This window comes from Taurulus bubalis, assembly GCF_910589615.1.
Source record: "Taurulus bubalis genome assembly, chromosome: 16".
NCBI lineage: Eukaryota > Metazoa > Chordata > Actinopteri > Perciformes > Cottidae > Taurulus > Taurulus bubalis.
The window spans coordinates 1,845,506-1,872,657 of NC_136604.1; the positions used below are offsets into that span (position 1 = coordinate 1,845,506).

General features: G+C 42.7%; 1 protein-coding gene across 1 annotated transcript in view; it reads left to right on the forward strand.

Annotated features, from left to right (window-relative positions):
• Positions 1-11,076: 11,076 nt before the first annotated feature.
• The window catches only part of gabbr1b (gamma-aminobutyric acid (GABA) B receptor, 1b), a gene marked incomplete at both ends in the record, with an annotated part of 69,748 nt that continues 53,672 nt past the window's right edge, over positions 11,077-27,152 (forward strand). Inside the window, 5 exons of the mRNA XM_079232309.1 lie at positions 11,077-11,202; positions 21,256-21,390; positions 21,974-22,144; positions 22,753-22,854; positions 24,157-24,222. Coding sequence (XP_079088435.1) covers positions 11,077-11,202; positions 21,256-21,390; positions 21,974-22,144; positions 22,753-22,854; positions 24,157-24,222 — 600 coding nt within the window. The remainder of the gene's footprint in view (positions 11,203-21,255; positions 21,391-21,973; positions 22,145-22,752; positions 22,855-24,156; positions 24,223-27,152) is intronic.

The window sequence follows — 27,152 nt, forward strand, 5'->3', positions numbered from 1 at the left end:
CATACAGAGTCCATACTACATGCATACAGAGTCCATAGTACATACATACAGAGTCCATAGTACATACATACAGAGTCCATAGTACATACATACATACAGAGTCCATAGTACATACATACAGAGTCCATAGTACATACATACATACAGAGTCCATAGTACATACATACAGAGTCCATAGTACATACATACATACAGAGTCCATAGTACATACATACAGAGTCCATAGTACATACATACATACAGAGTCCATAGTACATACATACAGAGTCCATAGTACATACATACAGAGTCCATAGTACATACATACAGAGTCCATAGTACATACATACATACAGAGTCCATAGTACATACATACAGAGTCCATAGTACATACATACAGAGTCCATAGTATATACATACATACAGAGTCCATAGTACATACATACATACAGAGTCCATAGTACATACATACATACAGAGTCCATAGTACATACATACAGAGTCCATAGTACATACATACATACAGAGTCCATAGTACATACATACATACATACAAAGTCCATAGTACATACATACAGAGTCCATAGTACATACATGCAGAGTACATAGTACATACATACAGAGTCCATAGTACATACATACATACAGAGTCCATAGTACATACATACATACAGAGTCCATAGTACATACATACAGAGTCCATAGTACATACATACAGAGTCCATAGTACATACATACAGAGTCCATAGTACATACATACATACAGAGTCCATAGTACATACATACAGAGTCCATAGTACATACATACAGAGTCCATAGTACATACATACAGAGTACATAGTACATAGATACATACAGAGTCCATAGTACATACATACATACAGAGTCCATAGTACATACATACAGAGTCCATAGTACATACATACATACAGAGTCCATAGTACATACATACATACATACAAAGTCCATAGTACATACATACAGAGTCCATAGTACATACATGCAGAGTACATAGTACATACATACAGAGTCCATAGTACATACATACAAAGTCCATAGTACATACATACATAATCCATAGTACATACATACAGAGTACATAGTACATACATACATACAGAGTCCATAGTACATACATGCAGAGTACATAGTACATACATACAGAGTCCATAGTACATACATACATACAGAGTCCATAGTACATACATACAGAGTCCATAGTACATACATGCAGAGTACATAGTACATACATACAGAGTACATAGTACATACATACATACAGAGTCCATAGTACATACATACAGAGTACATAGTACATACATACAGAGTTTATAGTACATAGTACATACATACATACAGAGTACATAGTGCATACATACAGAGTCCATAGTACATACATACAGAGTACATAGTACATACATACAGAGTTTATAGTACATAGTACATACATACATACAGAGTACATAGTGCATACATACAGAGTCCATACTACATGCATACAGAGTCCATAGTACATACATACAGAGTCCATAGTACATACATACAGAGTACATAGTACATACATACAGAGTCCATAGTACATACATACAGAGTACATAGTACATACATACAGAGTTTATAGTACATACATACATACAGAGTACATAGTGCATACATACAGAGTCCATAGTACATACATACAGAGTACATAGTACATACATACAGAGTTTATAGTACATACATACATACAGAGTCCATAGTACATACATACAGAGTCCATAGTACATACATACAGAGTACATAGTACATACATACAGAGTCCATAGTACATACATACAGAGTACATAGTACATACATACAGAGTTTATAGTACATAGTACATACATACATACAGAGTACATAGTGCATACATACAGAGTCCATACTACATGCATACAGAGTCCATAGTACATACATACAGAGTCCATAGTACATACATACAGAGTACATAGTACATACATACAGAGTCCATAGTACATACATACATACAGAGTCCATAGTACATACATACAGAGTATATAGTACATACATACAGAGTCCATAGTACATACATACATACAGAGTCCATAGTACATACATACAGAGTACATAGTACATACATACAGAGTTTATAGTACATACATACATACAGAGTACATAGTACATACATACAGAGTCCATAGTACATACATACAGAGTCCATAGTACATACATACAGAGTACATAGTACATACATACAGAGTCCATAGTACATACATACAGAGTACATAGTACATACATACAGAGTTTATAGTACATAGTACATACATACATACAGAGTACATAGTGCATACATACAGAGTCCATACTACATGCATACAGAGTCCATAGTACATACATACAGAGTCCATAGTACATACATACAGAGTACATAGTACATACATACAGAGTCCGTAGTACATACATACATACAGAGTCCATAGTACATACATACAGAGTATATAGTACATACATACAGAGTCCATAGTACATACATACATACAGAGTCCATAGTACATAAATACAGAGTACATAGTACATACATACAGAGTCCATAGTACATACATACATACAGAGTCCATAGTACATACATACAGAGTACATAGTACATACATACAGAGTCCATAGTACATACATACAGAGTCCACAGTGCATACATACAGAGTCCATACTACATGCATACAGAGTCCATAGTACATACATACAGAGTCCATAGTACATACATACAGAGTATATAGTACATACATACAGAGTCCATAGTACATACATACATACAGAGTCCATAGTACATACATACAGAGTACATAGTACATACATACAGAGTCCATAGTACATACATACATACAGAGTCCATAGTACATACATACATACAGAGTCCATAGTACATACATACAGAGTCCATAGTACATACATACAGAGTCCATAGTACATACATACATACAGAGTACATAGTACATACATACATACAGAGTCCATAGTACATACATACATACAGAGTCTATAGTACATACATACAGAGTATATAGTACATACATACATACAGAGTCCATAGTACATACATACAGAGTCCATAGTACATACATACAGAGTCCATAGTACATACATACAGAGTACATAGTACATACATACATACAGAGTCCATAGTACATACATACAGAGTACATAGTACATACATACATACATACACAGTACATAGTACATACATACAGAGTACATAGTACATACATACAGAGTCCATAGTACATACATAAATACAGAGTACATAGTACATACATACAGAGTACATAGTACATACATGCATACAGAGTCCATAGTACATACATACATACAGAGTACTTAGTACATACATACACAGTACATAGTACATACATACAGAGTACATAGTACATACATAAATACAGAGTACATAGTACATACATACAGAGTCCATAGTACATACATACAAAGTCCATAGTACATACATACATAATCCATAGTACATACATACAGAGTACATAGTACATACATACATACAGAGTCCATAGTACATACATGCAGAGTACATAGTACATACATACAGAGTCCATAGTACATACATACATACAGAGTCCATAGTACATACATACAGAGTCCATAGTACATACATGCAGAGTACATAGTACATACATACAGAGTACATAGTACATACATACATACAGAGTCCATAGTACATACATACAGAGTACATAGTACATACATACATACAGAGTCCATAGTACATACATACATACAGAGTCTATAGTACATACATACAGAGTATATAGTACATACATACATACAGAGTCCATAGTACATACATACAGAGTCCATAGTACATACATACAGAGTACATAGTACATACATACATACAGAGTCCATAGTACATACATACAGAGTACATAGTACATACATACATACATACACAGTACATAGTACATACATACAGAGTACATAGTACATACATACAGAGTCCATAGTACATACATAAATACAGAGTACATAGTACATACATACAGAGTACATAGTACATACATGCATACAGAGTCCATAGTACATACATACATACAGAGTACTTAGTACATACATACACAGTACATAGTACATACATACAGAGTACATAGTACATACATAAATACAGAGTACATAGTACATACATACAGAGTCCATAGTACATACATACAAAGTCCATAGTACATACATACATAATCCATAGTACATACATACAGAGTACATAGTACATACATACATACAGAGTCCATAGTACATACATGCAGAGTACATAGTACATACATACAGAGTCCATAGTACATACATACATACAGAGTCCATAGTACATACATACAGAGTCCATAGTACATACATGCAGAGTACATAGTACATACATACAGAGTACATAGTACATACATACATACAGAGTCCATAGTACATACATACAGAGTACATAGTACATACATACAGAGTTTATAGTACATAGTACATACATACATACAGAGTACATAGTGCATACATACAGAGTCCATAGTACATACATACAGAGTACATAGTACATACATACAGAGTTTATAGTACATAGTACATACATACATACAGAGTACATAGTGCATACATACAGAGTCCATACTACATGCATACAGAGTCCATAGTACATACATACAGAGTCCATAGTACATACATACAGAGTACATAGTACATACATACAGAGTCCATAGTACATACATACAGAGTACATAGTACATACATACAGAGTTTATAGTACATACATACATACAGAGTACATAGTGCATACATACAGAGTCCATAGTACATACATACAGAGTACATAGTACATACATACAGAGTTTATAGTACATACATACATACAGAGTCCATAGTACATACATACAGAGTCCATAGTACATACATACAGAGTACATAGTACATACATACAGAGTCCATTGTACATACATACAGAGTACATAGTACATACATACAGAGTTTATAGTACATAGTACATACATACATACAGAGTACATAGTGCATACATACAGAGTCCATACTACATGCATACAGAGTCCATAGTACATACATACAGAGTCCATAGTACATACATACAGAGTACATAGTACATACATACAGAGTCCATAGTACATACATACATACAGAGTCCATAGTACATACATACAGAGTATATAGTACATACATACAGAGTCCATAGTACATACATACATACAGAGTCCATAGTACATACATACAGAGTACATAGTACATACATACAGAGTTTATAGTACATACATACATACAGAGTACATAGTACATACATACAGAGTCCATAGTACATACATACAGAGTCCATAGTACATACATACAGAGTACATAGTACATACATACAGAGTCCATAGTACATACATACAGAGTACATAGTACATACATACAGAGTTTATAGTACATAGTACATACATACATACAGAGTACATAGTGCATACATACAGAGTCCATACTACATGCATACAGAGTCCATAGTACATACATACAGAGTCCATAGTACATACATACAGAGTACATAGTACATACATACAGAGTCCATAGTACATACATACATACAGAGTCCATAGTACATACATACAGAGTATATAGTACATACATACAGAGTCCATAGTACATACATACATACAGAGTCCATAGTACATACATACAGAGTACATAGTACATACATACAGAGTCCATAGTACATACATACATACAGAGTCCATAGTACATACATACAGAGTACATAGTACATACATACAGAGTCCATAGTACATACATACAGAGTCCATAGTGCATACATACAGAGTCCATACTACATGCATACAGAGTCCATAGTACATACATACAGAGTCCATAGTACATACATACAGAGTATATAGTACATACATACAGAGTCCATAGTACATACATACATACAGAGTCCATAGTACATACATACAGAGTACATAGTACATACATACAGAGTCCATAGTACATACATACATACAGAGTCCATAGTACATACATACATACAGAGTCCATAGTACATACATACAGAGTCCATAGTACATACATACAGAGTCCATAGTACATACATACATACAGAGTACATAGTACATACATACATACAGAGTCCATAGTACATACATACATACAGAGTACATAGTACATACATACATACAGAGTCCATAGTACATACATACAGAGTCCATAGTACATACATACATACAGAGTACATAGTACATACATACATACAGAGTCCATAGTACATACATACATACAGAGTCTATAGTACATACATACAGAGTATATAGTACATACATACATACAGAGTCCATAGTACATACATACAGAGTCCATAGTACATACATACAGAGTCCATAGTACATACATACAGAGTACATAGTACATACATACATACAGAGTCCATAGTACATACATACAGAGTACATAGTACATACATACATACATACACAGTACATAGTACATACATACAGAGTACATAGTACATACATACAGAGTCCATAGTACATACATAAATACAGAGTACATAGTACATACATACAGAGTACATAGTACATACATGCATACAGAGTCCATAGTACATACATACATACAGAGTACTTAGTACATACATACACAGTACATAGTACATACATACAGAGTGCATAGTACATACATAAATACAGAGTACATAGTACATACATACAGAGTACATAGTACATACATGCATACAGAGTCCATAGTACATACATACATACAGAGTACTTAGTACATACATACAGAGTACATAGTACATACATAAAGAGTACATACTACATACATACATACATACATAGATACAGAGTACATAGTACATACATACAGAGTCCATAGTACATACATACAGAGTACATAGTACATACATACAGAGTCCATAGTACATACATACAGAGTACATAGTACATACATACAGAGTCCATAGTACATACATACAGAGTACATATGTTGTTCTTTTTCTGAAAACTGTTCTTGAACGAAACTGAAACTGAAACTGAAAGATGCACATTGTGTAAACATTGTCAATAGTTTGTTTATCTATAGTACATATTTTGAGTCAAATATGTAGTACATATTTTGTTTGAAAACAAAAACATTTAATTTGCACCCACCCCATGAAGCTTGGTCTGTAGTATGAAGTCATTCCTCAGACCTTCTCTCTTTGTTGAACGTAGTGACAGACAACACTTCTACTAACGATAATACAAAATATCTACAATTTTATTCATATATTCCATTGCTTTTGTGAACCTAAGACTTTTGGTAAACCAATTTTTAGCACCAAAACCATTCGCCCACATAAGTAGAGTTATGTTTTCACAAGAGATATGAAGGATTTCCAAAATCAAGATTCGATTTTTCAGCTTGAGGGTCATATTCTCTCTTTACACTTTTGCCTTATGACAATGGTGACTCTGTGATGTGGTGATTATATAAAGAGCTGAGATTGTTCTGAAATTTTTGATGTACAACATGGGTATTGAAGGGATTGGAATCTCCTCTCCAGGATATTCCTCGGGTGTTCAAGAATTGACAGTACAGGTTATATTACAATCAAGATTATTTATTTAAGCCATTATTACACACATACATGAAATGCATACCTAATACAAGGCCTTGGACTCAGCTCCCCTGATGGTCTGCTCTGCACACAGTCTGCACACAGTCAGCACACCCCCAGAATGAGAGTGGGCCTCGTTCTCTAAGAACAATGGATATTTATCCCATTTCTGTGAGACTCCCCCTTATCTGACTTCCATATTTGTCTCAGTCTTAGTAGCGAAAAAGGGAGCTGAGTGCGTCTGTAATTCAGACATCTAAAGGTCACAAGGGTGAGCCACACTGAGCACAAAGGCGGAATCTCCCACACACGACAGGAGCCAGACAACCGTCCCTGAGCCAGACCGATAACGGCCAAAAGCAAGCTTTATGTGTTAATATGCGGTAGCAAGGGCATATGAGGCCACAGCGGCCTCTTTCTAGTCTGTTTAGCCAAGGTCAAAAGCGACTGAGAACTCGACCAGTTGTGGCTTCTCAGCTTCGCTCAGCTTTGAGACACATTCTTTAGTACAAGTGGGACATGAAACTTTAGTCAAAGTAAAGTAGTACAACATATAAATCATTAAATTCTCTTCAATCTATTCAACGTCAGGGTGAGGGTGCCATCAGGTGCAGTGTTATTTGGAATAAACGTGCAACATTGATCTCCGAACATTGAGCACACCCCCCCACGCTCAGCCCAGTCCATGTCTATCGCCATTCGGTTTTGTACGGTCATGAGAGAGTCAGCGGCCATTTGTTGATGCTCCGCTTCTATGGCATCACGAGTATAGTTAGCGAGTCGCTGCTGATTGTAATGCAAATAATTAATGCGGTCTACGTTTTTATTCTGAGTAATGGGGAAAATGGCCGAGATTATTGGGAGGTTTTCAAACCCTGCTGCAACCTGATCCACGAGTTTGTATTCGTCTGACACCCCACGTGGAACACCGATAGAGTCACTATAGACTGGAGAGTTTGCATACGGGGAACCTACATCAGGAACGGACCTGCGAGACCTTGTCTGGTGATAAGGCAAAGGATGGTCTCCCCGGGGTAGCACGGTGACAGGCAAGATTAGGTCGGCAATAAGGCACGTTCCGGTCCAGTGTTTGGGGAGCCAGCCGTATAGGCTGCGACCCCCACAGTACCACCACATATCCGCACGAGATATGCGCAGAAGTTTAGATCGTTTGTCTTTTGTCAGGTCAGTGATTGTCTTGCAGAGAGTCAGGGGAAGGCCATTCAAAAGAAACGCTTTTTTGTTCGAATCTCTGTTGCTGAAACAGGAGAAATTGCCACTCACTTTAGTATCAAAGATGGGAGGAGAGCCGTTCATGGGCGCAATAGGATATACACGGTCTGCCCATGCGCAATCCGGAAGTACGTTATCTTGGGGCATTAGTGAGAGGAAGCAGTCGGTGTCATTAGTTGCAATAGTAGGCACAAGTCGTGCCACTGGCCGGGAGACAGCACATACATAACAGTTATTTTTTACATGCGCAGTCACTTTCTGGATCATGCCAAGCCAGCTGTTGTGCTGTCGGTCCCTGTCTCTACATCGATATTTTTCGCAAAACACCTGCAGCCATAAGACCAGAGATGGCGTCAGAAATACCCCTCTGCCCCTCTGGGGAAATAGGGTATTGGGGCCGCCATCTCTGGTCTTATGGCTGCAGGTGTTTTGCGAAAAATATCGTCCTCTCGGTGGAACACACCTATCTTGCCAAAAGAAAAGAAAGGTACGGGTAAATATCGGATGGTCCACGATCTTCGGCCATTAATGACATGCAAGTGCCTTTAAAAGGTGAATTTAAGAAATGATGTAAAATCGAGAAAATTACCTAATTTAACCTCAGAGGGTTCAAGGAGGAAGGCATTGCTAGCAGCTAAGCTAAAGTAAGGTAGCTAACATTAGCATAACTAACAATGTGAAAATAAGATGTGAAAGATGTACAGCAGGTAATCAGCCGCTTGTACTGAAGAATTCCACACAATTAGCTCGGTTTAGCTGGAGCTGAAAAAATGCCACAGTGAGTCAGCCAGGACCCGGTCCAGCTCATTGGAGCGCAGTGGTTTCAATGCTATCAGTTTCTCCTGTGTGTCTATGACAAACCAAAATGTCTGCTCTGAAAAAGTTGTTTCGGGACCGTTGGCTCATTTTTGCAATGTGGCCCCCAAGTGTTAATCCGGCCGAGTCCCTGTATGATTTAATTGAAATGAATGAATGGGTTTCAGGGGACAATCCTCACTCCCACAATGGCCTTAATGAGGCTCGTCCACGCTTGCAAAAATACAATTGGTAGAGGAGGACTGTAAATGTAGTTGTAATTAAAGTGTGAACACGACAGAACAACGGAGTGATGCACAGGCTAAACTCAACGGAGACGGGGAGACGGGGAGACGGGGAGAGGGGAGAGAGGGAGATGGGGAGAGGGGGAAAGGGGAGGGAGGGAGACGGGAAGAGGAGGAGAGGGAGAGGAGGGCTTGTTGTCAGAGGAGGAAAGATGAAGGAGCGATGCTGTGGTAAGGGATTGCTGATTCAAAGTGCTTTGTGAAACAGAGAGTCACATCTCTCCTCCTCCTCCTCCTCCTCCTCCTCCTCCTCCTCCTCTCTCTCGCGCTCTCCCACCCGCCGCTGCTGCAGTCAGCCTCCTCTCTGCGAGCCGAGCACTGCTCTCGACTTCCTCCTCTCCTCTCCTCCGGGGGTCGACTGCATTCCTACAGCGGCCGTGGAGACTTTTCCCATCGTGTGCTCGACCGTGCCTTCAAATTGAGCGCTCTCCCATTAGACGTCAACGGATTAGTGGAAGCTGCCATTCGCGGGGCTCCGTTGTGTAGGCGGGTTGATGAGGACGGGCAGATACACGGCGAGAGGATCCGGGCACACTCAAGCTCCTAGTGTCTGTAACGGTCTGTTATCCCTCCGGCCAAATACCACGGAGCGCCTGTGAGTTCACTTTCAGCACCTCGGAAGGCGGAAGGAGTTTTAAACGAGCATCGTTTCATCCCAGATCTCGCTGTGAGGGTCCAGGTACCAAACAGCAGCTGCAGCGACTCTTATGTGAGGGAGCTGTTTTGGGATGCATGGCAGAGACGACTATTTCCAGTAAACAAGCATCTCCCCGGTGGGGCTTCACTTGGAGAACAGAGGATGGGTCCGATGGTTTCACATGGATTGCATTCGGTGGTCAGCTGTTATGTGTGCAACAAATTAAACTTCATGTGATTTAGTATTCTAAATGTGCTTCCATCTCTGAGGATAATCAACTTGTGCCGCTCGTGGGAATTCCTTCCCCCTGACCCTCCGACACTAAACCCTGCAGACTCCAAGTTGAACAGCACAGGAGGAATACAGGGACTTGGAGACCGAGCATCCAGCTTCCAGCAGCTATGGCTCAGCTCTGCCAAACACTCATCCGCACGACCGTGCTTCGCTACTCCCTGACCCTCACTGTCCTCCTCTCCTGCTCCTGCCCAGCTCTAGGCAAGAAGAAGCTCTACATCGGAGCCCTCTTCCCCATGAGTGGAGGCTGGCCTGGAGGACAAGCTTGCCTCCCCGCCGCTCAGATGGCTCTGGACCTGGTGAATGAGAGGGCCGACATACTGCCGGGCTACGAGCTGGAGCTGATCCACTATGACAGTATGGTGAGTAACTAACACACGATGGGCTACTACACAGTCACTTTCACCCACAGTATAGATCTGCTTCCATCTTGGACGACTATTATTAGTATTATTAGTTAATTAGATGCTGAATACTCTGCAGACTCATTTAGGTGTTATTTTATATAGGAATTTAAAAACGAGAAGACTAATGCTTTATAGAGAAGTTATAGCCTCCTACCTTTGGGTTGCCAGGTTGTAACCTCCCCTTTGCTTGCTACAACATTTGACCACTATGATTTCAGGGCTGCAGCCAATCATCTTATTAATGAACTTATTAATTACGCTTTTGTGCCGCAGACTTAAATAAAACCTTTCATTTAGAACTAGAGACTTGAAGGTTGATTAGAAATTGTGAGAACCACAGGTTTTTATTAATGGTTTACCAGCCTATTAACAAGAATAAAGGATAACTAGAAGTAAAGGATTAACATCAGCCAATTGGATTTTTTGACTTTAAACTGACCTCAAGGCAATGAGTTATGTAACATTACTAGTTACATAAAAGGGCGTAGGGAAACTGACCTTAAGACGTGAGGTTGCCATTGTATCCCTTAATGTGCTGGTCATCTTCATGTTCATAGGGACAGCCGCTGTCTGCATGTCAAAGTGTCTTTGAGCCAAGTTGCCCTCGATGGGCAGCTCATCGGTGTGTGAGTGTGTGTGTGTGAATGAGAGGCACATTGTAAAGCTCTTTGTCCACTAAGGTTCCAAGGTGCTGTATAAATACAGCGCACACACCTTTGTAGTCCACACAGCAGGTTGTTTTATTATTTATATCTACACACTGTGATTACTTTTTCTACATCATGTTGGGCCATCATTAGGATAATTGGCTGTCCTCTGTGTGTTGTACGTTTTAAAATGCAGCATTCAGGTCTTAAAATGGGTTGCAGCCCCAGGGAAATGTTCAACAGTACTTACTGTATAGAGGCTTAACTACTGTGTCAGTGTGTGTTTGTTTAAGAACAGCAGCTATACATTCAAACCAGGCACTACTCTCTCTGTAATGGCTTCCAGTCTGCTCACCCAACACACTTTCCTGTTTGTCTATTTATGTTGGCTTTCACTCAACCAGAACTTCAAACATTAGGAGAGCAACACAATATCTTTAATTACAAATCTGTGACCCAGAGGTGGTAGAGGAAACAGGAAGAAAGTCAGGATGATGGATAAGCACAAAGTGAACACATGTAAGAACCAGTCAGTAAAACATAAAAAGATATAAACAAAAATTGAATTTGCAGTAGTGAGATGCAGCAATTGATTAATATCCTTGAATCTGGTTCAATTAAAGGCAGCAAACAGAAAAGTCTTCGATCTGGATTTAGAGGACCTGAGGGTCTCTGGTGGTCTCTGGTGGTCTCTGGTGGTATCTGGTGGTCTCTGGTGGTCTCTGAGGGTCTTAGCAGACCTGCAGCTTTCAGGAACCTTGTTCCAGATATGTGGAGCAGAAAAGCTGAACGCTGCTTCTCCATGTTTAGTTCTGACTCTTGGAACAGAAAGTAGACCAGTAGACCATTGAACCTTAGAGAACCCCACATGTTTTAGTCAGCTCTGATGTGTAATTAGCTACCAACACAAAGTATTGTCCTTCAAGTAGGATTCAAACCAGTTAAGTGCTCCAGAGAGTCCTACCCAGACTTCAGTCTGTCTAGTAGTATGTCATGATGACCGTGTCGAATGCAGCACTGAGATCCAGTAATACTAAGACTGAAGTTCTGCCACTGTCTGTGTTAAAGTGGATGTGGTTGAAAACCTTAACAAGAGCAGTTTCAGTACTGTGGTCTAAACTGGAGTATGGGGCGCTGCACCGAGAGAGTTCCAGGGAGGACGACCATTTAGGCTCTGTTAGCAGCTACACAGCCCTCCTGTTTCTTGGTAGGTATGGGGGTGCCAGTTACCTGTGTCTTAGCTTGAGCTTGTAGAAGATTTTGAGTCCATAGTAAAGTGGTATCGTTCTCACACAGTCCATCTACCTCCACGTTCACTTCTAGATTTTTGTTTCCAAGACTGCAATTTTCTGCAGGAGTTTGTGGTAGTCGTCTGTGGAGAGGGGTGGCATCTTGCTGCTACTTAGCTTTAGCTTAGCTGCTAAGTAGCATATAGCAATTCATCTTTAAACCAGTGGAATGATGGCAATAACCTGTTTATTCTACAAATACATGGAGTCCCAGTGATTTTGTCCAGGAGCTGCTGATCAAAGATTCTCACAGAAGAAACATGAGAGGATCAGCAGAAAGTAAGGTATTAGTAGAAAAATGCGAACAGCGGTGAGAGCATTAAGCAAAGCGTCTGCGCTGTAAGAAAGCATGAAGCAGGATGTAGAAGATGATGGCACAGTCTCCAAATTTCCGACTGGTCAAATTTTTCTGCAACTGGAGCAAACAGCCCTCAATGGGCACAACACCAGACCTACAGTGATGAGTCACTGCACTGGTGGTCTGTGTGAGACGTGGGCTCCACAGAAGCCCAGCGCTCAGTTCTCTGACAACATGAACTTTCAAAGCAACATGAGGCACGAGTCATGCCAACTTAGACAATAAACTGCATGGACAAAGAGGGGCAGCTGTCACAAGATGAATCTAACCAACAGTGACAGGATGGACATACCTTCTGAGTCAAATCAAAGTAAAGGGTCATTCAGTGTTCATGACATGATTCAGGGTTGATTCCACATTTTGTTTCTCTGATAGGCGCCAACATTCTGTTCCATTATCCAAACTGCTTATCCCATTCAAGGTTGAGGGCGCTGGAGCCGATCCCAGCTGACATTGGGCGAAGGCAGGGTTCACCTGGACAGGTGTCCAGTGCATCTCAGGGCTCATAGAGAAGACAACCATTCACACCTACGGGACACTTTGAGTCCAGTTACCTGAGCTGCATTCCTTTGGACATGTATGTCTTTGGAGGAAGCCAGAGAACATGCAGGGAACCCACGCTGCCACGGGGAGAACATGCAGGGAACCCAGGCTGCCATGGAGAGAACATGCGTCATTCACACAGAAGGACTGCACAGACCGGGAACCGAAACCCAGCCCCTCTCGCTGTGGGGCGGCAGTACTAGCCACTACACCACCATTCAATTCAATTCAATTCAATTCAATTCAATTCAGTTTATTTTGTATTTTGTAACATCACAAATACAAGTTTGCCTCGGAGGGCTTTACAATCTGTACACATGACATCCCTGTCCCGGGACCTCACATCGGATCAGGAAAAACTCCCCCAAAAAGATAGTAAAAACCCTTTCACAGGGAAAAAAAGGGGAAGAAACCTGAGGGAGAGCAACAGAGGAGGATCCCTCTCCCCAGATGGACAGAAGCAATAGATGTCATGTGGCCAGAATGAATAACGTAACGGAGTTACAGCACATTACATGAATGTGACAGAAATGATTCATATAATGAGTAGTAGAGGCATGGTCCATGATCCAGATAGCCACGACCCATTAAGCAGAAGGAGGTAGAGAGGAGGGGCATCCCAGGGGCAGTGGGAGGAGAAAGCAGGGCCATGGCAGCTGGCAGGACGGCTCCAGGCCAGTTGCATCAGCAGGGCCATGGTTGTATCAGCAGGGCCCCTGGTTCCAGGCAGCCACGAATCCATGGAACCATGCACCCCAGGCACCAACATATTAGGGACTAAAGGGTGTCCAACATCATTTTGTTTGACTGTTCAGTACTCCTCTCATGCAATTTGTCAAATCAATGTTTAAGCTTTATTAATAGCTTGTAGCTCCACACGTAACCCAATGTGTATCTGTTAAGGCTTTGAAGCCCTGGGTCTCTATCTAAACACTGTGAGAGGGAGTGATATTGTAGCTTTTATCTTCTGTATCAATGTGTGCAAAGATGGTTATAGCATTCATTTTTAATTGCTATATGTTTTCACATTTGCTTTTTTGAAGTCTTTCACTGCCGGATCATAATTTCTATCAATTTTCGGTCTCCTTCTCTTTTTCTCACCTGAGCCTCTCCACACGCTTCATACCAACACACATGCTGCTCGGTGGATCCCCACTTCAATGGGTGGGAGGGGGATGGGGTGTTGGCTTGACAACAGTAACCAAGACAACTACAGTTTAAACAAACAGAGATTTGGCTCCCAGAAAAAGACAAGATCACACACCTAGTATCACTGCACAAACAGGAGCAGATGGCTGGATGGTTTAAGATCGTCTGTGTGAGAAAGCCAGGTTGACTGCAGTTAGCCAAATGTAAGAAGTGCTGGCCGGAGCGCTCATCGATCACAGCGCCCTACACCAGGCCAGCTGCACATCGCACTGAACATGCTTTGATGGATCTCCTGCTGATCTCAGTCCAGAACCACCGGCTGACCAAGAAGCCCCTCCCCCCCAAAAAAAGAAAAGAAACTGCCTCATCAGTTATAGAGGAGAGCGTTTCTCCAGCTTTCTTCTGAGGACTGGTGCAACGATGATGTGATGTCCTGCAGCACTGAAAGCTGAAGGCAGGTCCCAAAGGTTCAGAGTGGAGGGGGGCGGGCAGTATCTCGTTTGAATGCGTTGCTGATTTCCCCTGAGTGCCGGGGTTAATCAATGAATCAACTGTAAAGAATTTAGCTCCGGATTACGGTGGACCTGCTTTACAAACCTATCTGTTTGATTCAGGACTGGAGTGGGCAGCTTTCTCCAAACTGCTTGTTACTGAGTCGGTTGACCCCGTGTCATTAGGCGAGGAGGTAATCCAGCACCTTTACATCCACACATGGATTCTGCCCTCACAGAGAGAATGTAGGCCGCTTCAAGAGCCAGTTGCTAGGGAACAGCTTGGGTCCAAGTTTACATCAGTCAGGTATTGATTTTGGAAAACACTGCAACACAAAATTATGTCGAGCCCATTTGAAATGTTTACGGTTGTAACTGAAACGGGCTCTGACCTGAATATATTCTATAGTCAAAGCGCAAAGGCCTGATTTTAAGGGCTTCATTACTTTGAATTGAAGTTTTTTTATTTGAGGCTGTTAACAATACTTCCTCTTGAAATTATTTAACTGTTGTGACGATATATAGGTTTGAACATTGTAGGGATAAAACTGATCAGTATTACATACCAGACAAGGAATGATGAAGGAGAGCAAGTCAGATATTGAACAGCGATTCTCTTTTCACGGGATGTGGAAGAAAACCAATAAAATCGGTGGTCGGTTTGTCAAGACTCAGCCTACTTAAAAAGATACGCCGACGATTTAAGGTCCTGCTCACGGGACCGGTGAGCCCCGCAGCCTGGGACCAGTGAGCCCCGCAGTCTGGGACCGGTGATCCCCGCTAGTCGGGGACCGGTGATCCCCGCTAGTCGGGGACCGGTGAGCCCCGCAGTCTGGGACCGGTGAGCCCCGCTAGTCTGGGACCAGTGAGCCCCGCAGTCTGGGACCGGTGAGCCCCGCAGTCTGGGACCGGTGAGCCCCGCAGTCTGGGACCGGTGAGCCCCGCAGTCTGGGACCGGTGAGCCCCGCAGCCTGGGACCGGTGAGCCCCGCAGCCTGGGACCGGTGAGCCCCGCAGTCTGGGACCGGTGAGCCCCGCAGTCTGGGACCGGTGAGCCCCGCTAGTCTGGGACCGGTGAGCCCCGCTAGTCTGGGACCGGTGAGCCCCGCTAGTCTGGGACCGGTGAGCCCCGCTAGTCTGGGACCGGTGAGCCCCGCAGCCTGGGACCGGTGAGCCCCGCAGTCTGGGACCGGTGAGCCCCGCAAGTCTGGGACCGGTGAGCCCCGCAGCCTGGTCTGGGACCGGTGAGCCCCGCAGCCTGGGACCGGTGAGCCCCGCAGTCTGGGACCGGTGAGCCCCGCTAGTCTGGGACCGGTGAGCCCCGCAGCCTGGGACCGGTGAGCCCCGCAGTCTGGGACCGGTGAGCCCCGCTAGTCTGGGACCGGTGAGCCCCGCAGCCTGGGACCGGTGAGCCCCGCAGTCTGGGACCGGTGAGCCCCGCTAGTCTGGGACCTGTGAGCCCCGCAGCCTGGGACCGGTGAGCCCCGCAGTCTGGGACCGGTGAGCCCCGCAGCCTGGGACCGGTGAGCCGGGTTGTCTTTTGTTTGACTGTAAAAATACTTTACAGTGAATAATCAGAGTAACTCATGACAACAACAGCTGAGGTGGTGACGTCATGAAGTCAGCTGCTGAGCCAGCTGCAGAAAGACGTCCTCCCGTCCTCCTGTCCTCCCGTCCGCTTGTATTACCGACTGAAAATGACAGAGTTGCAAGTCAGTCTGATTACTAGGCTTATCCCAAATACATGAATCAAATTAAATTACAAACACACGTCTAACATACAGTATTAGACGTACTGTCCCTATCGGGTTAAGTTATAGTCATGACCCACATCAAAGAGACAATGCAGACACTGTAGACCCACTGCAGTTTGTGCATCGCCAGAACCGGTTCACTGACGATGCAGCCAACAACGTCAACAACGTCATCCACACAACCCTCACACACTAGAAGGCAAGGACACCTATGAGGACTGCTCTTCATAGACTTCACTGCTCTTCATAGACTTCACTACTCTTCATAGACTTCACTCCTCTTCATAGACTTCACTACTCTTCATAGACTTCACTCCTCTTCATAGACTTCACTACTCTTCATAGACTTCACTACTCTTCATAGACTTCACTCCTCTTCATAGACTTCACTACTCTTCATAGACTTCACTACTCTTTATAGACTTCACTACTCTTCATAGACTGCTCTTCATAGACTTCACTACTCTTCATAGACTTCACTACTCTTCATAGACTTCACTACTCTTTATAGACTTCACTACTCTTCATAGACTGCTCTTCATAGACTTCACTCCTCTTCATAGACTGCTCTTCATAGACTTTACTCCTCTTTATAGACTTCACTGCTCTTCATAGACTTCACTCCTCTTTATAGACTGCACTCCTCTTCATAGACTTCACTTCTCTTCATAGACTTCACTACTCTTCATAGACTTCACTGCTCTTCATAGACTTCACTCCTCTTTATAGACTTCACTCCTCTTCATAGACTTCACTACTCTTCATAGACTTCACTCCTCTTTATAGACTTCACTCCTCTTCATAGACTTCACTACTCTTCATAGACTTCACTCCTCTTCATAGACTTCACTCCTCTTCATAGACTTCACTACTCTTCATAGACTTCACTACTCTTCATAGACTTCACTCCTCTTCATAGACTTCACTACTCTTCATAGACTTCACTACTCTTTATAGACTTCACTACTCTTCATAGACTGCTCTTCATAGACTTCACTCCTCTTTATAGACTTCACTCCTCTTCATAGACTTCACTACTCTTCATAGACTTCACTTCTCTTCATAGACTTCACTACTCTTCATAGACTTCACTCCTCTTCATAGACTTCACTACTCTTCATAGACTTCACTTCTCTTCATAGACTTCACTTCTCTTCATAGACTTCACTACTCTTCATAGACTTCACTCCTCTTCATAGACTTCACTTCTCTTCATAGACTTCACTACTCTTCATAGACTTCACTACTCTTCATAGACTTCACTACTCTTCATAGACTTCACTCCTCTTCATAGACTTCACTACTCTTCATAGACTTCACTCCTCTTCATAGACTTCACTACTCTTCATAGACTTCACTACTCTTCATAGACTTCACTACTCTTTATAGACTTCACTACTCTTCATAGACTGCTCTTCATAGACTTCACTACTCTTCATAGACTTCACTACTCTTCATAGACTTCACTACTCTTTATAGACTTCACTACTCTTCATAGACTGCTCTTCATAGACTTCACTCCTCTTCATAGACTGCTCTTCATAGACTTTACTCCTCTTTATAGACTTCACTGCTCTTCATAGACTTCACTCCTCTTTATAGACTTCACTCCTCTTCATAGACTTCACTTCTCTTCATAGACTTCACTACTCTTCATAGACTTCACTGCTCTTCATAGACTTCACTCCTCTTTATAGACTTCACTCCTCTTCATAGACTTCACTACTCTTCATAGACTTCACTCCTCTTTATAGACTTCACTCCTCTTCATAGACTTCACTACTCTTCATAGACTTCACTCCTCTTTATAGACTTCACTCCTCTTCATAGACTTCACTACTCTTCATAGACTTCACTCCTCTTTATAGACTTCACTCCTCTTCATAGACTTCACTACTCTTCATAGACTTCACTTCTCTTCATAGACTTCACTACTCTTCATAGACTTCACTCCTCTTCATAGACTTCACTTCTCTTCATAGACTTCACTACTCTTCATAGACTTCACTCCTCTTCATAGACTTCACTACTCTTCATAGACTTCACTCCTCTTCATAGACTTCACTTCTCTTCATAGACTTCACTTCTCTTCATAGACTTCACTACTCTTCATAGACTTCACTTCTCTTCATAGACTTCACTACTCTTCATAGACTTCACTCCTCTTCATAGACTTCACTACTCTTCATAGACTTCACTACTCTTCATAGACTTCACTCCTCTTCATAGACTTCACTTCTCTTCATAGACTTCACTACTCTTTATAGACTTCACTCCTCTTCATAGACTTCACTACTCTTCATAGACTTCACTCCTCTTCATAGACTTCACTACTCTTCATAGACTTCACTCCTCTTTATAGACTTCACTCCTCTTCATAGACTTCACTTCTCTTCATAGACTTCACTCCTCTTCATAGACTTCACTCCTCTTTATAGACTTCACTCCTCTTCATAGACTTAACTACTCTTCATAGACTTCACTTCTCTTCATAGACTTCACTACTCTTCATAGACTTCACTACTCTTCATAGACTTCACTTCTCTTCATAGACTTCACTACTCTTCATAGACTTCACTACTCTTCATAGACTTCACCTCAGCATTCAAGACAGTCATTCCACACAAACTCTCTGTAAAACTCCTCACTCTTGGGCTGACACCTGCTCTGTGCAACTGGGTGCTGAACCTTCTCTCAGGCAGACCCCAATCAGTCAGAGTTGGCAGCCACACATCTGACTCAAGACCTGTGAGCACAGGTACTCCCAGGGCTGTGTGCTGAGTCCTCTTCTGTACACCCTCTTCACATACGACTGTGTGGCCTCCAGGAAAACACCAGCATCATCCAGTGTGCGGATGATACGACGGTCATTGGAATGATCACTGGTGGGGCTGAGACGGCGTACAGAAGAGAGCTGGAGGAACTGGTGGCCTGGTGTCGGGATAATAATCTCTCCTTGAACGCAGACAAGACCAAGGAGATGATTATCGACCCGAGGAGGAAGAGGGTGCAGCACACACCACTTTGCATAGGTGGGACAGAGGTGGAAAGGGTGAAAACCTTTAAATTCCTCCATCAGTGAGGACCTCACCTAGTCTCACAACGCACTGCAGAACATTAAAAAGGCCCAGCTGCGACTGTATTTCTTAAGAAGGCTGAGGAAATTTGGTATCCCATCCAAATTTCTCAGCAACCTCTACAGATGCACGGTGGAGAGCGTCCTTACAGCTCCATCACAGTGTGGTATGGAAGCTGCACTGCAGGACAGGAAGGCACTCCATCACTGAAATGTGAACGGCTGCTGCTGTGACTTCAAGTTAGGACCATACTTGTATATTTTTAGCAATGCAAAGTGCACTTCATACACTGATTGTGCAATACCATTATCATATTTTTGTGCCTTATTTTTGCGCAATACTGTTACTATTTTTCTTTGCGTTATTTTTTTACCTTTAGTTTATCGCAATTCTGTGTGTGAGGAGGACCCAGAAAAATGTTTCATTGTACAGAGGAACTGTCTGTTATCTGTGCATATGACAATAACAAAACATCTGGAATATCTGGAATCTTGAACAGTATATTTCTCTGTCGTGTTTTTTTTCTTCCCAATTGTAATTTATTTTTCATTGTGAAACCTATGGTCCCTCTCCATATTCCACATACCTGTGCACATTGGGTCCTTGTTATTTATCTGATGTTGTCAATGACACCTTTGTAGGGTGTTGGGCACAGTTGGTCTCCTACACTGACGCCCTGCTGTCTGTGTCTCTGTCCACAGTGTGATCCAGGTGAGGCCACCAAGCTGCTGTATGACCTTCTGTACACGGAGCCCATTAAAGTTGTGCTGATGCCCGGCTGCAGCTCTGTGTCCACCCTGGTGGCCGAAGCTTCTCGCATGTGGAACCTAATAGTGGTAAGGACTTTTACCTTCATGTCTGTCAATCTTTTCATAGTTTTCATAGTTCACCCACTTCAACATAATGAATGTAGGTGTTCCATGGAGCTGCTCACCAAGAGGGAGTTTTATTTTGGAGGTAAATTGTTGACTCAGCAGTACACTGCCCGTAGGTGTCAATGTGAGCATAACAGATTTCCTTTTGACATGTTGTAACACATGAGATGTGGAGGATGTGACTTTGTTGTGCTCTCCAAGGCAACCTTACCCATCGCTCTACTTGTCGTTGTCTTTACTTTTTCTATCTGTGCAGCATGTTAGGGCACAGAATTAAGTATGACAGGGCAAGCTTATTGCAGCTAGTGAGATCGTTAGCTTTCCTGAGCAACGTCGTCATGGTGGCTACTCTGTCAGCCAGAGGCCGCTGTGGAAGTCTCTGTGAAACAAGATGGTCGAGTTTCTGTGCCAAATAGTTACACCTTACAAAGGCCAGGTCTGACTCATTGACCCATGCATTATTAATGCTAATTCTTGTATTATTTGTAAGTCATCAGGATGACGCTGGCTCTAACATGGATGTGTCTGTCTCCCTGTGTCTCAGTTGTCGTATGGCTCCAGCTCCCCAGCTCTGTCCAACCGCCAGCGTTTCCCCACCTTCTTCCGCACTCACCCGTCTGCCACGCTGCACAATCCCACTCGAGTGCAGCTCTTTCAGAAGTGGAAATGGACCAAGATTGCCACTATTCAGCAAACAACAGAAGTTTTTACATCAGTGAGTTGCATCAGAAGTTCCAACATGACTTCCCAGCTCAGTGATTATATTTTATATTCATCTGTGAACTGACCTTAAACTAAGCCCCTCCTCTAAATAGAAATTGTCTATTCATAGCTTAGCAACAGTAACTAGGCACAGCAAGCCTGTTAAGCTTTGCATTTCTGTGCTGAAGCGATGTACATGGGGCTTTTAAACATTTGAGTAACTTGCCATCAATTACATTTATTTAGTATACCCTAAAATCACAAATCACAAATTTGCCTCAGAGGGCTTTATGTGTTTCAAAGTTTTGCTTCAGATGTTTTTATACATTTTTCTCATTTCCTATTTCTCTCCCCTCCCTTATCTCCCTCATCTTCTATAACCTCTACCCTCCCTTGATTGCCTCTCTCTTGTCTGTTGTTTTATCTGTTGGGCTCGTCTCCCGCCATCCTCTTTCTAAACCAACTCATCTTCCCCCTCACTACTTTGCTCCTTCTTCAATTGCTGTTCTTCAAATTTCTTTTTGCAACTCATTACCTCTTCCATTCCCATTTTGTTTGCTGCCTCTCTCATCCTGTCGTCTTCTGCATGCTCATGATTGTGTGTCTCTCTGTGTTTGGTAGACTCTGGATGATCTGGAGGAGAGGGTGAAGGAGGCAGGGATTGAGATCAGCGTTCGTCAGAGCTTCCTCACTGCGCCTGCTGTGGCTGTCAAAAACCTCAAGGTGCCATATTTCCTTTAATGCATACCAGGCAGCTGAACAGCGATCAGTCAGCCTGTCTGTCCTGTTCACCGCGGTCAGCTCCTGATCCATGGCAACAATAGCCCAGAAAGTACAGAAGCAGTGTACAGTCATCTCTGTAGCTCCGGCTGATCAGTGGGGGTTTAGTACAGAGAAAATTCAGACGAGGACTCCAACATTTGCATTGGGGCACATTTGCGCACATCTGTTTGAATTTGGTCATGTACCAAATCATATATTTCACTTGTATATTACTTATGGTGTTCAATACATCCAAATACAGCAGTTTGGGGCTTTTTTCATAAAACAAGCTATGATTTACAGTTTTATATAACAATCGCTCAGTCTGGGTTAAAAAAACCTTTTCCGTTTCGTAAGTGGAGCGTTACAGTATGTTTGATTATACTTTACTTTGTTCCTGTTTTAATTTGCAAACTCAACCAGTTCTCAACTTTCATATTTAGTTTTTCCACACTAATTCTGTCACTACAACAATCGCTGCTGAAAACAATTGATCAAGACAGAGTTTTGTTTCAGGACCGCCTGTGATTGGCTACAACTGCATCATGCAATGCAACACAAAAGTGAACAATCTGTTGTGTTTTTCAGCCGCACACAGAAATGCAAGGGATGAGCAGCTCCAGGCAAAGATGTGGCGTGTGTGTTCGAGTTGTTATCTTTGTTCATACATCTGTCTGCCTTGGGGTCTGCCAAGGCTCTTAACCGCAAATGTCTGCAAATGTCTGCACAACACTCAGGATTGTGTGTGGAAATTGTTCCCTAGCTTTTTTTAAGTAAATGTCACTCCAAATGTTTTTCAGTGTACCCTGAGTCAAGATTACTATCAAAGGCGGAGTAAATGTTATGACTAAGGAAGTCATTTTCAAATAAAAAATGAGTAAAAATGACTTACAATGTCTGTGTGGAAGTTGTTACCTAGTCTTTTTTAAGTAAATGGCGCTCCACATTTTGTTTAATGTTCCCTTGCTTCCTCCTCTCCTTCCTCCACCAGTGTCAGCATGACTGGCTTCCTTCCTGGCACACATACACTTTACAATGACCTTGCGCAGCATGCCGGCCTAGTATTGGTGTGCAAGATTAATTGGCCAGAAACCATGGTAACAGCATGCGTGTAACCCAGTGGAGAGGAAGTCTACTGCTGTGTGGTGCAGGACCGGGAGGAGGGGGTGGCTCCTGCCTTCCCTAGCCACACTGCAGGGCCCCTAATATGTGTTCTTTATCTCCACGCTGTGTGTGACTGTCCTTTTCTTTTTCAATTCCAAGCGCCAAGATGCCAGGATAATTGTTGGCCTTTTCTATGAGACGGAGGCCAGGAAAGTCTTCTGTGAGGTAATGTGTTCTCCTGTTCAAATTTATTTGTGACTGATTTGCCCAACATGAATTAAAGGTTTTAAAGACCCGTAACAAAGAGTCTTCTCAAAATAAGGGTTTTGACAGTTAAAGTTTTCTATCCCCTCACTTATTGAGTCCATCCAGTAAGTATGACTGCAGATAGATGACAGAAATACACGCGTGCCAATGAGATCCATGCACGTGGATATAGATGAGCCGCACATGCAACTCAAGCACATTACTTCACCGAGTGCGTCCACATCACTCTACTGCATATCTCTACTCGCTTGTCTTGTTTGATTGGTGCTGCAACAATATTAAAATCCCTTACAATAATAACCTTACCAGTTTTAAGGACTAAACTTGATGGAAACTAGCTTGAATCTTTTTTTGCAAAATACAACCACACTTTTGACCGTTTACCTTTTGGACTTTTCTCTGTTAAAAGGTTGATGGCTAGCTAGCTACTGTAGCTATACAACCTGCTGCCAGGACGGACTCGTCAGAGTAGTGTAAACAAAATATGTGAGTTTCGGCTCAGGCACCAAAAGGAAGCACCGAAATCTGCGTTGCGTTTCGGTCCGGTAGGTACCGGTCATATTGGCCATAGTGGCACCGGTTTTCGGTACCCAACCCTACTGAGAACAAGGCTTTCAAATGAGTTGTAGCTTAATTTAGGTTTAGGATTTATAAATAGGCTTGAGTCCAAGATGGCAGCTGAAGAGGATCTAGCCGCTAATCCTTATTGTTATTGATTTAGAAATTTACCATTGCTGATCTGTTGGGAAGATATTTAATACTACTGGAATAGTCCCATAATACACCTTTCCATTTCTACTTTGCACTTTCAGCTCAGAGTAAAGTCTGCCGCGTGTATATCATGGTTCAGACCAAAGATCCCTGCAATAGGAGAAGCCGCTACATAAGGCCTGCTAGACCATCGCATGCAAAGAAGAGGATCTTCTAAAACTAAGAAACAACCAAGTTCTTTCTTGAAGGACTGAATGTGATGACAGACGTATTCTGTTCTACACAGGGCGTACAGATGAGATCACTCAGGGCTATAGTTTGGCTTTACAACCTACAGCTGAAAACATGGCAGGATGGAGCCGGTTAATAAACTCATGTCTCTGTCTTTTAAAATACTTTCAAACGTACAAGAGAGATAATAGACAAGAGAAAGTACAATGTGCCAGTTCAAGAGTACAAAAACCTGCTTCCAGTATAAAGGAGCAACAACACTTACATAAGCCCTTACTCGCACATCTGGACGGGCTAGCTGCTTCCCTACTTGTAATAATAAAAATAATAATAATAATTAAAATTTATATAGTGCTTTTCTAGATACTCAAAGACGCTTTACATTATGGACAATAGACAAAGACAAACAGAACAGAACAAAAATGATAGAAAGCAAACAAAAGCAAACAAAAGCAAACAAACAGGATATTTTTGTGACAAAGAAAGAAAGGAATGAAAACTGGAGAAGCTGAGGGTCATAGTGGAGGATGGGTGCAGGGTTTAGCAGGTGAAAGAGAGTTGAAAGAGGTGTGTTTTGAGGGCTTGCTTGAATGATGGAAGGGTGGGGCCTGACGGATGCGGATGGGGAGAGCGTTCCAGAGGAGGGGCGTGGCAGCTGAGAAGGCCCTGTCCCCCCAGGTCTGGCGCTTGGTCCTGATGGTCTTCAGAGTGTTTGTGCCGGCGGACCTGAGGCAACGGGTTGGGGCGTGGAGGGGGAGGAGGTCTGAAAGGTAGGGAGGGGCCAGGTTGTTTAAGGCTTTGTAGGTGATGAGTAGTAGTTTGAAGTCTATCCTGTACTTGACCGGAAGCCAGTGGAGGTTGTGTAGGACCGGGGTGATGTGATCATAACGGCGGGTGGAGGTGAGCAGTCGGGCGGCAGAGTTTTGGACATATTGAAGTTTATTGAGGATTTTGTTGGATGAGCCGTAGAGGATGCTGTTGCAGTGATCGAGTCTGGATGTTATGAGGGCATGGATGAGGATTTCAGTGGTGGCAGAGGACAGGGAGGGCCGGAGGCGTGCAATGTTCCTGAGGTCAAAGAAGGCAGTTTTGGTGATGTGGTTGGCGTGGGGGAGGAAAGAGAGGGTGGGGTCGAGGATGATGCCGAGGTTGCGGACCTGGGTGGAGGAGGTGACGATGGAGCCATCAATGTTCAAAGAGAAGGTCTGGGCTGAGCGGGTGAGGGAGTTAGGGCCGATAATGAGTATTTCAGATTTGTTGGAGTTGAGTTTGAGAAAGTTTTGTTTGCATCCATGATTTTATTTCAGTGAGACAGGTGGTGAGAGTGGAGTGGGTGACTGAGGTAATGGTCTTGGAAGAGAGGTAGAGTTGGGTGTCGTCAGCGTAGCAGTGAAAACTGAGACCATGATGACGGATGATTTGTCCAAGGGAAAGAATGTAGATGATGAAAAGGAGGGGACCAAGCACAGAACCTTGGGGGACACCGTGGGTAACTGGGGAGGTGGAGGATTTACAGTTATTTATTGCAATGAATTGATGTCGGTCTGAGAGATATGAGGTGAACCAGGAGAGGACAGTGCCAGTTATGCCAAGGGATTGATGGAGACGTGAGAGGAGGATGGAGTGGTTGATGGTGTCAAAGGCGGCGCTGAGGTCAAGGAGGATGAGGATGGTGAGGAAGCCAGAGTCAGCAGAGAGAAGTATGTCGTTGGTGATTTTCAGTAAGGCGGTTTCTGTGCTGTGTTTTGGACGGAAGCTGGATTGGAAGGGTTCATAGAGGTTGTTGAGATTGAGGTGGGATTGGAGTTGAGATGCAACAGATTTTTCAAGGATTTTGGACAGGTAGGGGAGGTTGGAGATGGGCCGGTAGTTATTGGGAATTTCGGGGTCGAGACCAGGTTTTTTCAGCACAGGGGCTTGTGTGCACTCTTCCTTTCCAACCAGAC